Source organism: Molossus molossus, unplaced genomic scaffold (genome assembly GCF_014108415.1).
Source record: "Molossus molossus isolate mMolMol1 unplaced genomic scaffold, mMolMol1.p scaffold_m16_p_12, whole genome shotgun sequence".
Taxonomy (NCBI): Eukaryota; Metazoa; Chordata; class Mammalia; order Chiroptera; family Molossidae; genus Molossus; species Molossus molossus.
In genome coordinates, this window is record NW_023425347.1 from 97,589,807 (window position 1) to 97,603,996 (window position 14,190).

The 14,190-nt window shown below is 49.3% G+C and overlaps 1 protein-coding gene across 2 annotated transcripts; it reads right to left on the reverse strand.

Annotated features, from left to right (window-relative positions):
* Window positions 1–1,879: 1,879 nt before the first annotated feature.
* Window positions 1,880–13,803, reverse strand: UBIAD1 (UbiA prenyltransferase domain containing 1). Of its 2 annotated transcripts, XR_004959038.1 has the most exons (3): window positions 13,015–13,803; window positions 3,617–4,178; window positions 1,880–2,876 (listed from the first exon to the last, which is right to left on the reverse strand). XR_004959038.1 is itself a non-coding variant. In XM_036257535.1 (2 exons), exons 1-2 carry the CDS (start codon window positions 13,544–13,546, stop codon window positions 3,691–3,693), a joined length of 1,020 nt encoding a protein of 339 aa, XP_036113428.1. In that variant the 5' UTR covers window positions 13,547–13,803; the 3' UTR covers window positions 3,542–3,690. The 2 variants fall into 2 exon arrangements, 1 of the variants encoding a protein (XP_036113428.1); XM_036257535.1 differs by lacking the exon at window positions 1,880–2,876 and having other exon boundaries at window positions 3,542–4,178.
* Between the last annotated feature and the right edge of the window lie 387 nt (window positions 13,804–14,190).

Sequence of the window (14,190 nt, forward strand, 5' to 3'; positions counted from 1 at the left end):
GCCGAAATCCAAGTGTACTGTACCCATGGCATGCTCTTCATCAACCACCATATCTGCTCCAAGAAAAGAGAAACTAAAAAAGAAGGTGCTGGGAATGGACCCGGATCCCCACCTGCGTCCGACAGCATGACCCCAGTCAGGACCTGCGCCTTCATTGTTCTGGACATTAATCTATTCATTCCACCTCAGATCACATAGTCAGAGCTCATTGACTCAAACTGAGCTTTGGGCCAGGTCACAGGCTCAGATTTTTGCTTGTTTTAATGCAGGAGTAACAGAAGAGTCAGTAGGAAAATAAATTATGTATTTGCATCTTCTTCCCCACCTCACTCAGGAGGCCAGTATTGGCTTCCAAAGGTGCCCTGGGTGGGACTTTGTGCTAAGGTCCTGTAAAGGGTGGAGGAAGAGCCCTGGCCGGTTTGGCTCAGCGGTTAGAGTATCGGCCCTCAGACCAAAGAATTATGGGTTCGATTCCGGCCAAGAGCATGTACCTCGGTTTCGGTTCATCCCGGCCTTGGTAGTTGTGTGGGAGGTAACCAGTCGATGTGTCTCTCTCATGTCTTCCATGTTTCTCTCTCTCCCCCTCCCTTTCACTCTATCTGAAGATAAATAGAAAAATGTCCTCGGGTGAGGATTAAAAAATAAAGGGTGGGGGAGGAGAGAAACACTTTGAGTATGGAGATGGATAAGGTAGATCATGGAGGGAATGGGTGCTTCCCCAAGACTGGGCAGAAATGGGGCTGGGGTGGCAGGAACTAGTGCCCAGCAGGCCCACGGTACTTTTCAGCCAAGAGGGTTGCTGTCTGAACCCTTCCAGAGCGGTGTCCAAGAAACGAGGGTAGATTCCAGGGCTGAACCCCAGCATGAAGTAGCAGAGAAACGACCTAAGAAGTGAGCTAATGGACAAGGACCCAGCAAACATCCCTGGCTCTGGACCCACAGAGGGCCAGGGGTCCCAGGTGACCTACAGGGACGGGGGCCAGCCTGAAGAGTGACTAGGGTTAAATTTCCAGGCACCCCACGGGGGAGCAGAATAAATCTGGATCACAGAAATAAAGGCATGGGGTGTTATATCCCAGAGTCATTAATAAAAATCATACCCATCACGTCTACTGTCGTCACTCCAGGGATCTTCCCCTTTCTATGTTATCTAGTTGATTTTGGGGACCCAAGTATATTACTTCATATTCATTCACGCTCAATTTTTCCTTTGACATATCAAAGCAGTCTCCTGATTTGTTGTCATTTTATAAACTCTTCCTCCAAGAGCTGCCTAATTCCAATCAGTGATAACAGGTCCTGAGCCCGGTCCGGCGGAGGGCGGGAGCACACTTGCTGGTCCCTTGCCCGCTGACATTGGCACGTTGATCAGCGAGCTCCCCCCACAGCTTGCTCAGTCCCTCAGAAATCATCTAACTAGACTGTTATCCATTCCACGTATCCCTGCTTTGTTCATAAGGCTGTACTGTCAAATGCCTAGCTGAAAGCCAAATGCACTCTATCTATTCCGTGCTCTCAATCTGTCAGCACAGTGACCCTCTCAAGGGAAAATAAACATGAAAGTAGGAAGGAAACAAGGTTAATTTGGCCTGACTGGCTCCTGGCAAATCCATGCTGGCCCTGAGTGGTTCCTACCATCTTTCCTAAGGGCTCCATCAAATCTGGTCAAATGCTACCCAAATTCATCACTAAAGAGCATGTACTCTGCCCCCCCTGAATGACCCAGTGCCCCTGTGCTGGTATCCTGAGATTTATGAATCAGAGTTCACAATCAGACAATAAGACAAGATGTAGGGGGAAAGCAAAGAGAAACTGGAAACTGGTTTTTGGTTTTTTATTAACAAGTCTAAAGAAAACTTTCATTGAATCAGGGATGTAATACAAATTGTAGTGACCTCCATATAAAACTTGGCACCAAGTTTGGCCTTTTAGAAACATTTATATAGATATATAAAAATGCATTAAAATCTGCACCAAAACACAACGCGGAGGCTGACACCCCAAAAGGAGTGTTTACAAAGAAAGGTGGATCTGGTCTGCGGACCAAGTTCTCGGTCCTGCCTATAACCTCAGGGCTGAGCCCTAGTGAAAATGGCCTGCTCTGAGGAGGGGCCCGAAGAGCCTGTCTCTGAAGGCAGGACCCCTGTGAGCACCAAAATGCCACAGGCCTGGCGTAAAACAAAAATGGTGCTGGGAAGAAGGGCCGTTTCCCTTGTTACTGGGCTCTGACCACTATTTGAGGAATCCAGATCTCTGCAAGACAAATCACCTTCAACTTCAGGGGAACTTTGGCAATTTCCAGATATGTGTTTTCCAAGTAAACTGACTAATCCCAACTCAAGAAGCCAAAACATATAATTAGCCTGATTTTAAGGATTAAGAACTAATTTCTATGTCGTTTTCTGCAGGTCAAGCCCCTGAAATCACTATCAGAATGGCTATCATCACAACAGAGAACTGTAACAATGATGGCCTCAGTCTATTTCAGTCTCAGACCAAATGCAACTGAGCAATTTTAGCCCAGAAATTATACTTCACAGGCAGTGAAATGAAAAGAACTTTGATCAACGTTGGAATGCACCTTCTAGGTGTAAACTACCTTTGCAAAAGGCAAATGAAGCCTCTGGGAGAAGCAGGGTCAGTACTGCACATCTGTCTTCAAAGAGGAAGACACAGTTCCTTCCCTAGCAGGCCTGTCATTCATCTGAACACGGTCAGGACTGTTGGTCTCTTAGTTTATTCCTTCATGGAGGGGCTGATGTCCCTGGTCTGCTCATCCTGTGGCTCTGTGCAAAGTGACAACTCTCCCGGGCTCAGCTGCTGAGCTGCTGCCCAGACACGCAGGCTCCCAGGATGGGAGACACACAAATGGGAACCTGAAAGAAATCGGGGGTGGGTGTCGGGGAGCATTAGGAAAGGCAGGGGGTGGGGGACAAAGAAGCCTCGCCGGTCTTGGGCAGCTGGCAAGGAGAGCAGTGCCTACAATCTCGGGGCTCCTAACAGTTACTGAAAGGCGGGAGTCCCTGCTGTCATTCCAGCAGACTCTACAAAGGGAAAACAGCCGCCCTGCCCGCTCCCGTCTTGCAGCAGAGTGGTTCTCTCGGCTGCCTCCAGCTTGTCTTGCTGCAGGGTGATCAAGAAGTAAAAGGAGCGATGGAGGACAAAAGCCTCTGAATCACGATTTCGGCAAATAGCCGGGAGCCAGTCAGGCTGTTAACGAGCGACTTTCTCAGGCTATGTGTATCAGGACCCAAATGCTCACAGGAAGAGACACGTGCTCTTGGCGTCACTGGAGCCTGACACCAATCATTACTATGGTCTTCAAGACCAAGATAACAGGAGGACACCTGGCCCAGTCACTATGGCTCTTTCAGGACTGCAGGCCAACCCAAGTGGCTCCTTCAGTCTTAGGGTCTTTCACTCCTTTAAAGTTACCTAACAACACCCTCTAGTGGAAATTATAAATAAAACAAGGGCCATGCAGCCAATTCACCTTCTGATACCAGTGGTTTCAAGATTCCTCATAAAACAGAACAACACATTATCTTTAAGAACTTAATAATCTTTAAAAGGTGGGAGTTCACAAGCCATCCTTAGGCCCTCCCTCTCAAATCACCTCCTCTCCTGAGATACTCTGCCCTCAACACAGTCTCAGGCAGGGGACAGATGATGGAAGAGCTGCCGGGCCCCTCAGAGTTTGGGCAGACTGCCGGCTGGCGCCAGAATGATGCCAAAGACGTAGAAAAGCCCGAGCAGGAGGTTGAGCTTGGCGGTCCTCTGGGGCAGTTTGCTGAAAGTCTGGCTTCGGAACTGTCGCTCAAGGGAAAAGGCCATGGGGATGGTGAGCAGGGGGAGTGCCAGGCTGATGCTGTAGTGTGTGGCCAGGATGCTGAAGATCAGGTAGGGCAGGAAGAGCAGCGTGGTGTAGAGCACGTAGGAGAAGGTGGGGCCGATGAGGATGGCGAGTGTGACGATGCCCGCCTCCTGGTCGGACTCCATGTCCCTGGTGTTGTTGGAATGGAGAATGGCCTCGGTGCTAAGGGCGAGAGGGATGGCGTAGACCAGGGGGAAGACGGCCAAGGACCCCACCTGGACAGCATAGGCGAACATCACGGCCAGTGGGCCGAAAGTGATGAGGATGACGAGGTCTCCCAGAGCCACGTACTTGAATCCAATTCCTACGGCCAGAAAACCCAGAGAGTTGGTGTGAGACCAAGGGCTGGAAATGGAGGGACTGTTTATCAATCTCACCGGCCCTCTGGCCGGGAACGGTCAATTCTCAGATGAAGAGAGCGGGTCATCACTGAGTTCCCGTCCCCTGCAGAGACCAGAGGTGCAGAGAGCACTGATCTTTAGCTCTCAGTGAGGTTTCAGTCACACCACATTTTTCCTTCCTACTGCCCTCCAACAAAGTCCTGCAACACGAGCAGTGTGTTCCCAGCACACACCGAGCGCAACGGAGAGCCCGGGATGATCTGTAAGTCTTACGATCCAGTTTTACCGTTTCTCTCACCCTTCACCAGCCCCTGCAGGACACCACTTCTGTCGCTGACACCATTAGGCCCTCGCAGAATATCCAGCCCAGCATCTTACTTTTCTGCCCCCTTCCTTCCTCTACCCCCGAGGCATCTTCTGGTTCTGAAAACCCCCAGCGAATCCCAGTCAAATTCCAGGGTTCCCAAACCCCACATGAACATGAACATACTTTCAGCTACCTCATGAGTAAAACAGCTAAGACAGTGCACAAAGTTGCTTCCCCTCTCTGGTTCCCACTTAGATAAAACGAAGTCATCCCTAACTCCTCCTGTACTGTCTAATGCATTTCTTTAAAACCTGCCTACTGAGTTGCAGCCAAAGTCTCCAATTCCCTCCTGCCTTGATACATGAAAGGAACCCTGAGAAGCAGGATGTTCCAGAACATTGCCCCAGGCATCCAGGTTGAATCACGCTGGGAGTGGAGACCCCCCTAGGTCTCCTTGCGGTTATACCTACGCAAGTAGCCAAATCACATTGTCCTCTCCCTCTAAGGGCTGCCAGCCCCACCCATACACCCCCTATATAACCCTGCCTGTTAGAGATACCAGCGCTGACCCCACCTTAGGAGTCAGCCTGGCAGGTAACTCCCCAATAAAGTTCACTTGCCTGAACCCAGGTGTGTTCCTCCTTCGACCGACCTTTCACTGCCCAGTTCTTTCCGACTCCAGTGGCACACTCTAGCCCACCCCACTCGATCCCCAAACCCAAGTCATGGTCATTTTATGTCTGGAACATTGCAACACCCCCTGTAATTAATCCCTTGACGTCTACTCTTATAACAAGCTCCCCCTCCCTTCCCTAATCTAATTTCCACACTGCAGCCAGAATCATCTTTTTAGGATACTAATCTGACCACACCCCGCCACCCAACACACACCTGAAAACCTTTACCAACAAGCTGTCCTCAGGATAAAATCCAGACCTTTCACAGGGCTCACCTGCAGCCCTGCCCCGGCTCTCCTGCGGCCCTGCCCCGGCTCTCCTGCGGCCCTGCCCCGGCTCTCCTGCCTCACCGAGAGCTCTCCTGCGGCCCTGCCCCGCTCTCCTGCGGCCCTGCCCCGGCTCTCCTGCGGCCCTGCCCCGGCTCTCCTGCGGCCCTGCCCCGGCTCCTCTCCTGCGGCCCTGCCCCGGCTCTCCTGCGGCCCTGCCCCGGCTCTCTGCCTCACCGAGAGCTCTCCTCCCAGCCCCTCGTACTTCTTTCAGCTCCTCAGGCCCGGAGAACCGTCCCCCACTTTGCCTGGCTAACTCCTACTCACCCTTCGAGACTGTCACGGCCACTCGGTCAGCCTTCCCTCACCCCATACCACATTCAGTTCCCTTGGAACACGTTCCATGGCACCCTGACTTCACCTTCATAAACTTCATTACACTACTTTTTTAAAAATGTTTTTATTGACATTTTTAAAGAGAGGAATGGAGAGATAGAAACATCCATGTGAGAGAGATACATCGATCAGCTGCCTCCTGCATGCCCCCTTCTAGGGATCAAGTCCGCAACCCGGGCATGTGTCCTGACCAGGAATCAAATCATGACCTCTCGGTCCATGGGACGATGCTCAATCTGCAGAGCCACACCGTTGGACTTCATAACACTTCATATTAATTAATCTCTGTCTTTCCCAACAAATGCTAAATTCTACAAAGGCAGGTCCTTGCTTGTCACAAAGGCTGACCTGAACACAGAGCTACAGTCACAAGCACCTGAAATTTGGGACCGTGGTCTGAACAAACATCCCACCTAGCAGAGTGAAGCAGCGCAGAACGAGTGAGAAGTGATCCACACATAGACGGCCACAGATCTCTGCAAGCTAGCAAGGCATGGCCTCCGCAACCAGAAGACTGCTGGTCATCAAGCATGGTGACCAGCCTAAAATGGTAAGGGACAATAGTCTGTAGAGGATCTGAAGCCACAGCAGTAGAAGAACATGCTTCAGCCCAAGACTGCGTCACACTAGTAGATGAGCTTCTTGGATTTTGGGGTTTTCCCACAGCTTTATTGCGATATAATTAACATATAACATTATGTAAGGGTAAGGTGTACAACCTGTTGACTTGATACACTTATATTGCAAAATGATTCCCACCACAGTGTAAGCTAACACCTCCATCTGTTGGGGTTCTTTGGTGCTAAAAGACCATCCTTGGTTCTTTACAATGAAGTGTACCCAGGAAAACGCATCCTAGGTATGGCCCCTTATACCCACCAACACACAGCAAGCTAATTCTGCACTCCCCATGCAGTGGTTGATACATAATTTGGTTGTCTGAGGACATGCCCTCCAGGAGGAAATTCTCAAGCAGAACATCAGCTCCAGTTCTACATTAGTCGATGCTTCTTGCAATAGCTCACATATTTAGAGGACTACAGTAATCCTCCCTTATCCTCATCCAAGACCCCCAGTGAATGCCTGAAACCACAGACAGTACTGAACTGTACATACATCTACCCTTCCTAGGGACAGGACTCTACAATTCCCTTCCATTTACCCAAGAAAAGTGAAAACAAATAAATATCCACAAAAAGACTTGAACATGAGTATTCAGGCATAAGAGCCAAAATATGGAAACAAACCAAATGTTGATGACCAGGAAAATGGATCAACAAATTGTGGTACGTCCACACGATGGCTACTACTCAGCAATACAGAGGAACTACTAATGAGCACACAACATGCGGAATCTCAAAACACCCATGCTGAGCAAAAGAAGCAGGCACAAGAATTCACACGATTCCATTTATATGACGTTCTAGACCAGGCAAAATGAATCTACACGAAAGAAATCAGAACACTGGTTGCCTCTGGAGAGGAATGGGAGAGGGAGATTGATGGAGTGGAAGTACAAGGAAACTTTTGAGGATGATGGGGATGTTCTGTATCGTGATTGGGTGTGGGTTATATACAGCTATATGCATGTGTCAAAATTCATCAAACTAGAACACTTGCGATCTGTGCACTTTACAGTGTAACTTTTATTACTATATAATTGACAGTGTTAAAAAAATCAGATTATGTTTTTACTCTGCTCAATACATTTTATTATCTATTTGTTCATTCAATGAATATTTTTTTTTTTATCCTCACCAGAGGACATTTTTCCATTTTTTGTTCAGATAGAGTGGGAGGGAGGGAGAGGAAGAGAGGGGGAGGGAGAGATAGAGAGAGAGAGAGAGAGAGAAACATCGACGTGAAAGGGACACATCGAGTGGCTGCCACCCACACGACCAACCAGAGCTGGGGACAAACTGCAACCGAGGTATGCGCCCCTAGTGGGAACCGAACCAGGGTCTCTCTGGACCGCAGGCCAACGCTCTAACCGCTGAGCCTAACCGGCCAGGGCCATACAATGAATATTAAGTACTGACTTCATGCCAAGCATAGTTCTAGGTACCATGGGTTCAACAAAGAACAGAGACTAAAATCCCTAACCCCAGGGAGTTGACAGTCTAAGGGGGAAGATAATTAACAAAGTTAGCACTTATGTTAACAGGCAGTATGTGCTGTGATGAAAAAGTAGAGAAGAGGGAAGGTTTGAGGGGGGCATGGGACATAGGGTATATGTGTTTGTGTGTAGTTTTATTTTTTTCTCAGCTGCTGCAAAAAGCTTTGTTTTGTCATTTTAAATAGGGCAGAAAGCAAGACCTCACTAAACAGCTGACAAATGGATAGAGCAGGCTACAAAGGGAATACAGAGAAGGGGGAAGAGCATTCCAGCTCCAGGAAACGGAATCTTCAAAGGCAGGCGCACCCCTGGTGTGTTCCAGCAGCAGCCGACAGGGCAGTGTGCTGGAACATGGGTAGGAAGAAAGAGGGCAAATCAGTGTTGAGGGGATTGCACAAGATGGGCAGATAATGGCCCCGGGATCATTGTAAAGACCTTGGCCCTTACTCTGAACAAGATGGGAACCACTGGAGAATTCTGAGCAGAGGATTGACGTAACTGCCTTATGGTTTTTGTTGTTGTGTTGTTTTAATCCTCACCTGAGGATATTTTTACATTTATCTTCAGACAGAGTGGGAGGGAAGGAAGGAGAGAGACAGAAAGCAACATGAGAGAGACACATTGACCCCACAGAACCGCAACCGGGCCGGGGACAAACTGCAACTGAGGTACGCCGAGGTATGGTGCCTTTGGCTGGAATCAAAACCGGAACTCTTTGGTCTGTGGGCCAACGCTCTAACCGCTAAGCCAAACCCGCCAGGGCTAATTGCCTTATATTTTAACAAGACTACTCTGGCTGCTGACTTGGCAGCACCCTGACAGGGAAAACGGGATACACAGAAATTAGTCAAGAACCGGTGGTAATACTCAGGGGAGGTAACGGTGACAGTGATGAAAGGTGGTGAGCAATGGTCAGATCCCAAATGCATTTTTTTCTTAATCCTCACCCGAGGACATTTTTCCATTTATTTGTTCAGATAGAGTGGGAGGGAGAGAGAGGAAGAGAGAGAAAGGGACATCAATGTGAAAGGGACACATCGAGTGGCTGCCACCTGCACGACCCAACCAGGGCTGGGGACAAACTATAACCGAGGTATAGGCCCTTAGTGGGAGCCGAACCAGGGTCTCTCAGGACCACAGGCCGACGCTTTAACCACTGAGCCAATCCAGCCAGGGCCCAAATACATTTTGAAAGTAGTCAATAAGGCCCGGTGTGGATCAGTGGTTGAGCACTGACCCTTGCACCAAGAGGTCACCGGTTCGATTCCTAGTCAGGGCACATGCCCAGGTTGTAGGCCCGATCCCCAGTGGGAGGTGGTGTGCAGGAGGCGGCCGGCCAATCAGTGTTCTCTCTCATCAGTGTTTCTCTCTCTCCCTTCTTCTCTCTCTAAAATCAATAAAGAAAAATATTTTTTATAAAAAGGAAGTAGTTGACAGAATTTGTGACAAACTGGATGCAAGATGTGAGAAAGAAGGGTTGGGATGATGTCTGTGATTTTTTTTTTTTTATCCTCACCAGAGGATATTTTATATTTAACTTCAGACAGAGTGGGAGGGGGAGAGAAGGCGAGAGCGAGAGCGAGAGCGAGAGCGACTGGTTGCCACCCGCACGACCTCAACCAGGGCTGAGGTCTAACCGAAACTAAGGTACGTGCCCTTGGCCGGAATCGAACCTGGGACTCTTTGGTCCACAGGCCAACGCTCTAACTGCTGAGCCAAACTGGTCAGGACATGCCTGTGATTTTTAGCCTGAAGAACTAAAAGGCTAAAGTTGCCATTTGAGTAAGAGGGGAAAGTTGTGCAACAAGAGGTTTCTTTGGGGAGATCAGGAATTTGATTTCAGACATGTTTAGCTGGAGATGCCAAGAGACCTTTAAAGGAAGTTACCGTCGTCCCTGGCCACTTTGCGCTTGGTCTTTCGCGGCTTCACTCTATCACGGTTTTTACCGCAATAGAGTGAAGCCGCGAAAGTCGAAGCACGAGTGGCGAGGGACGACTGTATATGGATAAAGAATCCCACTTTGCGGAAATTCATTTGTCCCGGTAGAATCTGGAATTGATTAACCGCGATAAATGAGGGCCAACTGTACTGAGTCCTGGCCGGTTTGGCTCAGCGGTTAGAGCGTTGGCCTGTGGACCAAACAGTCCCCGGTTCGATTCGGGCCAAGGGCACGTACCTCGGTTGCGGTTCATCCCCGGCCCTGGTTGGGGTCGTGCAGGTGGCAGCCAATCAATGTGTCTCTCTCACGTCTATGTTTCTCTCTCTTTCTCTCCCTTCCACTCTGTCTGAAGATAAATGTAAAAATTTCTTCGGGTGAGGATTAAAAAAAAAAGTTACTGAGTAAGAAGCTGAATATGAGTCTGAAGTTTCTTGGAGAGATCTGGACCAGAGGTATAAATTTGAGTCACCAGTTTAACAGGTAGCATCTGAAGCCATGTGAGTGGCTAAAATCACAAAAGAAAGAAATGGAGACAAAGGAAAGAGGTCTAAGGATTAAGCCTACAAACTGGGAATGAAGAGGAACCAGCACAGGAGACTGAGGCCCTAGAGACCAGCATGATCCAGCCCCTGCCTACCTCTCCAATGGTATCTCCATTCTCCCTCTTGAACACATTGACCTTGGGTAGATCCTAGAAGATGTTAAGCTCTCCCTCCCCTCTAGTGCATTTGCATTTGCTGTTCCTCTAGCCTTGAAGGATTCAGCACCTGAATCAGACCCCAATGCTGCCCCATGGGTGGCTCCTTACCTTTCAAGTGTTAGTTTAAGAGTCACCTTCATAAGGGCCTCTTTCCTCCACTACCACCTTAGACATTCTATTGGCTGCCAGGATATGAGTCTCTTGGTCTTTTTCTTTCTCCTCCAGGTGCTCTATCACAGTCCCCTTTACCTGCTCCTTCTCTTCTCCCCACCTCTTAATATTAAGAGTGCCTGGGGCTGTCCTGGTCACCCTCACATCTCCATCAACATTCTCTCCTCTGGTGGTCTCACCCAGTTGTACAAATTTATTTATGTGCCAATGATTCCCAAATATCTATATCTCTAGCTCAAACCTCTCCCCTAAACTCAAACTCTTTTTTTGGGGGGGAAAAAAACAAACATGTTTTCCCATTTCTATTTTTTTTTTTTTATCCTCACCCGAGGATATTTTTTTTCGATATTTTATTCAGATAGAGTGGGAGGGAGAGAGAGAGAGAGAGAAACATCGACGTGAAAGGGACACATCGAGTGGCTGCCACCCACACGACCAACCAGGGCCGGGGACAAACTGCAACCGAGGTACGTGCCCTTAGCGGGAACTGAACCCGGGTCTCTCCGGACCACAAGCCGACGCTCTAACCACTGAGCCCAACCAGCCAGGGCTAAACTCAGACTCTTATATCCAACTATCCGTTTGACACCTCCACTTGGAGATTTAATACATTAAGATGCTCAGTTATCTCCCCAAAAACCTATGTTCAACTTTTTCTCACTTGATATCAACTCCATTATTCGAGTTGCTAAGGCCAAAACCTCTGAGTTATGCTTAATTCTTCTGTTTCTCTCCTGCCTCACATCCCATCAGAAAACCCTGCCTACCTTTAAAATATATTTGAAATCCGACTACTACTCCCCTCTCTACCACTACCACCCTGATCCAAGCCATTGAACATCTCTTGCCTGGATTACTCAACAGCCCCCTCCTCCTCCATCTCCCAGCTTCTACCATTGCTCATTCCCCTTTATCCTTAGCCAGAGTGATTATTTTAAAACATTAAGGCCTACATAATCTTGGTGCCTCCATGACCTCCCCATACATACTTCTCTTACTTTACCTCCTTTCACTCTCTCCCTCATTCACACCCTAAATTCTGTGTTGTTCTTCAAACTTTTCAGAGACACTCCTGCCTTATGGCCTTTGGCAATTGCCCTCCCAAGATTTGGGACACTGTTGAGCCAATTCCCTCCTCACCTCTCACCTCCTTCAATCTTTGCTCACATGTTACCTTTTTTATGAGGCCTTCCCTGATCAAACTATTTAAAATAATCTGTTGTGTTCCTTGCTCTATTTACTATTTCTCTCCATAACACGAATCATCTTTTCATATACTATAATCAGGGTCCCAACTCATCCTAACTTACCATGAACTTTCCTGGTTTCAGTACCAAAGTCCCACATCCTGGGAACCCTCTCAGTCCTGAGCAAACCAGGACATTGGTCAACCTAACTATAATTTACTATTTTTACTTTCTGTCTCTCCTCACCATATATAAAATAACTTTCATGAGAGCAGAGATCTGTGACTGCTATGTTCACAGACAATAGTGCTGGCACACTGTCTCAATAAACAGGGCTTAGCCACCTGGCCATCACTTCCATAATCGGCCTGCTATAGCGAGTCACCCAGCAAACTAGCTGAAAATAATTAGCTGTAAAATTTTGAGCTCTTCCAAGTTAATTCCACTAAAATGTGAAATTGTGGCATTACAAGATATGACCAACAAAAAGAAATTAGATACCAAAAAAGTCCATATATATGTAAATGACTCATATGTATATGAGTCATTTACATATATATAAATATATTTGTCCATATATATGTATAATTTCTAACATCCGTAAGCCAAGCCAGGATCTTCTCAACCCACTACTGTTTTCAAAATAATCCACATGACCCACACATTCTAGATTTCACATAAGTGGCCTGACTGAAAAAGAACTTTTTTTTTATCCTCACCCCAGGACATTTTTGCATTTATCTTCAGATAGAGCGGGAAGGAGAGAGGGGGGGAGTGAGAGAGAAACATCGGCTGGCTGCCACCCACACAAGCCCATGGGGATGGGGACCAACTGCAACCGAGGTACGTGCCCTTAGGGAAACCCAACCCAGAACTCTCTGGTCTGCGGGGCCGACACTCTAACAGCTTAGCCAAACCAGCCAGAGCAGAAAAAAAAGAACTTTTGATACCACTCTTCTAGTCATAACTTCTGCACAAAGCAGCAGTTTCTAGTCCATGCAGCTATGATCTCCCGCAGGGTCATCAGGCCAATTCTTACCTCCTGTGTAGAGAAAGGAGCCAGACAGGCCTCCAAAGTAGATGAGAGCCAAGTGCTCCAGTTTCAGAGGGGACAGGTAGTAGAGGCAAGCGGCACAGACACAGCCTAAAGTGTAGAGGAAGACTCCAAACCAGACAACATCCTGGGGCTCCAAGATCCGGTCCACCAGGGTCCTGTCATCACTCTTTTTGTGGTCAATGCCTTTGGAAAAGTCATAGTAAGTGTTGACCAAATTGCCAGCCCCGTGCACAGCCAGGACTGCCACGGCACAACCCACCAACAGCCGGGGATCCAGGACGCCCTGGGATCTATAGGCCAGGGCGCTGCCCAGGGCCACCGGGGTGAGCGAGGCACTGAAGCTCCAGGGCCGCAGGGCCAGCACATAGGAGGCGCACTTCTGCCTCCAGGAGCGCGGGAGGGGCTTGTCCCACTCCACACAGTCGTTCTCCAGCAGGTCCCTGTCCCCATCCTTGGCCGTCTCTCCTGCCTGGATGTTAATCTTCTCTCCCCGGACCTGCTGCGAGGACGCCATGCTGCGTGCACGTGGCTGAAGTCAAAGTGAATAGTGAGCCTCCCACAAAACAGCAACAGCCTTGAGATGAGGAGGGACGGGAGGGAGCAGCTAGCCCTGACCTTCGGTCCCGCCCCGGGGCAGGGCTGGGGAGGCAGCAGGGCCCCGGGGCAGTAGCGAGTGGGCCAGGCACCCCACGAGGCCGGGTAGCACCGCTAGGGTTTCCTGTCACCTGGGCGAAGCCTGTCTCCGGACCTGGCCCAGCGCTAGAGCCCAAGGCCGAGAGGCGACCGCATCCCGGAGGCTACCGGGGACGCCATCTTGTGCGCCCGCCTCTGGAGGCCGGCAGGAAACAGGGGCTGACCCACCAGCGGGCCGGGCTGGGGGCTGGGGGCGGGGCCGACTGGGGCAGGGCGGGGCAGGGCGGTGACCCCGAAGGTCCCGCCTTTCCCTCCCCGGAGGCCCGCGTTCCTCCGCTGCTCAGACTCGCTAGGTACAGCCTCGCTTAGCCTCACGGGCGAGTGCCAAGAGCTTTCCTTCATCGAAATAGGACGCATTCGTTTTTTTCATGTAGTGTGCTACAGGCATTTATTGAGCACTACTGCACGCAGCAGTTAACAAAATGGACACTCTGAGGGAGATAAAAAAAGGTATGATTATCCCTC

Excerpts from the sequence above, each read along its gene's own strand:
- UBIAD1 (XM_036257535.1), bottom strand. The coding sequence starts at position 13,546 with ATGGCGTCCTCGCAGCAGGTCCGGGGAGAGAAGATTAACATCCAGGCA. Across the intron at positions 4,179-13,014 it reads CTCCTTTCTCTACACAGGAG|GAATTGGATTCAAGTACGTG; the intron begins GTAAGAATTGGC and ends TTCTGGCCGTAG.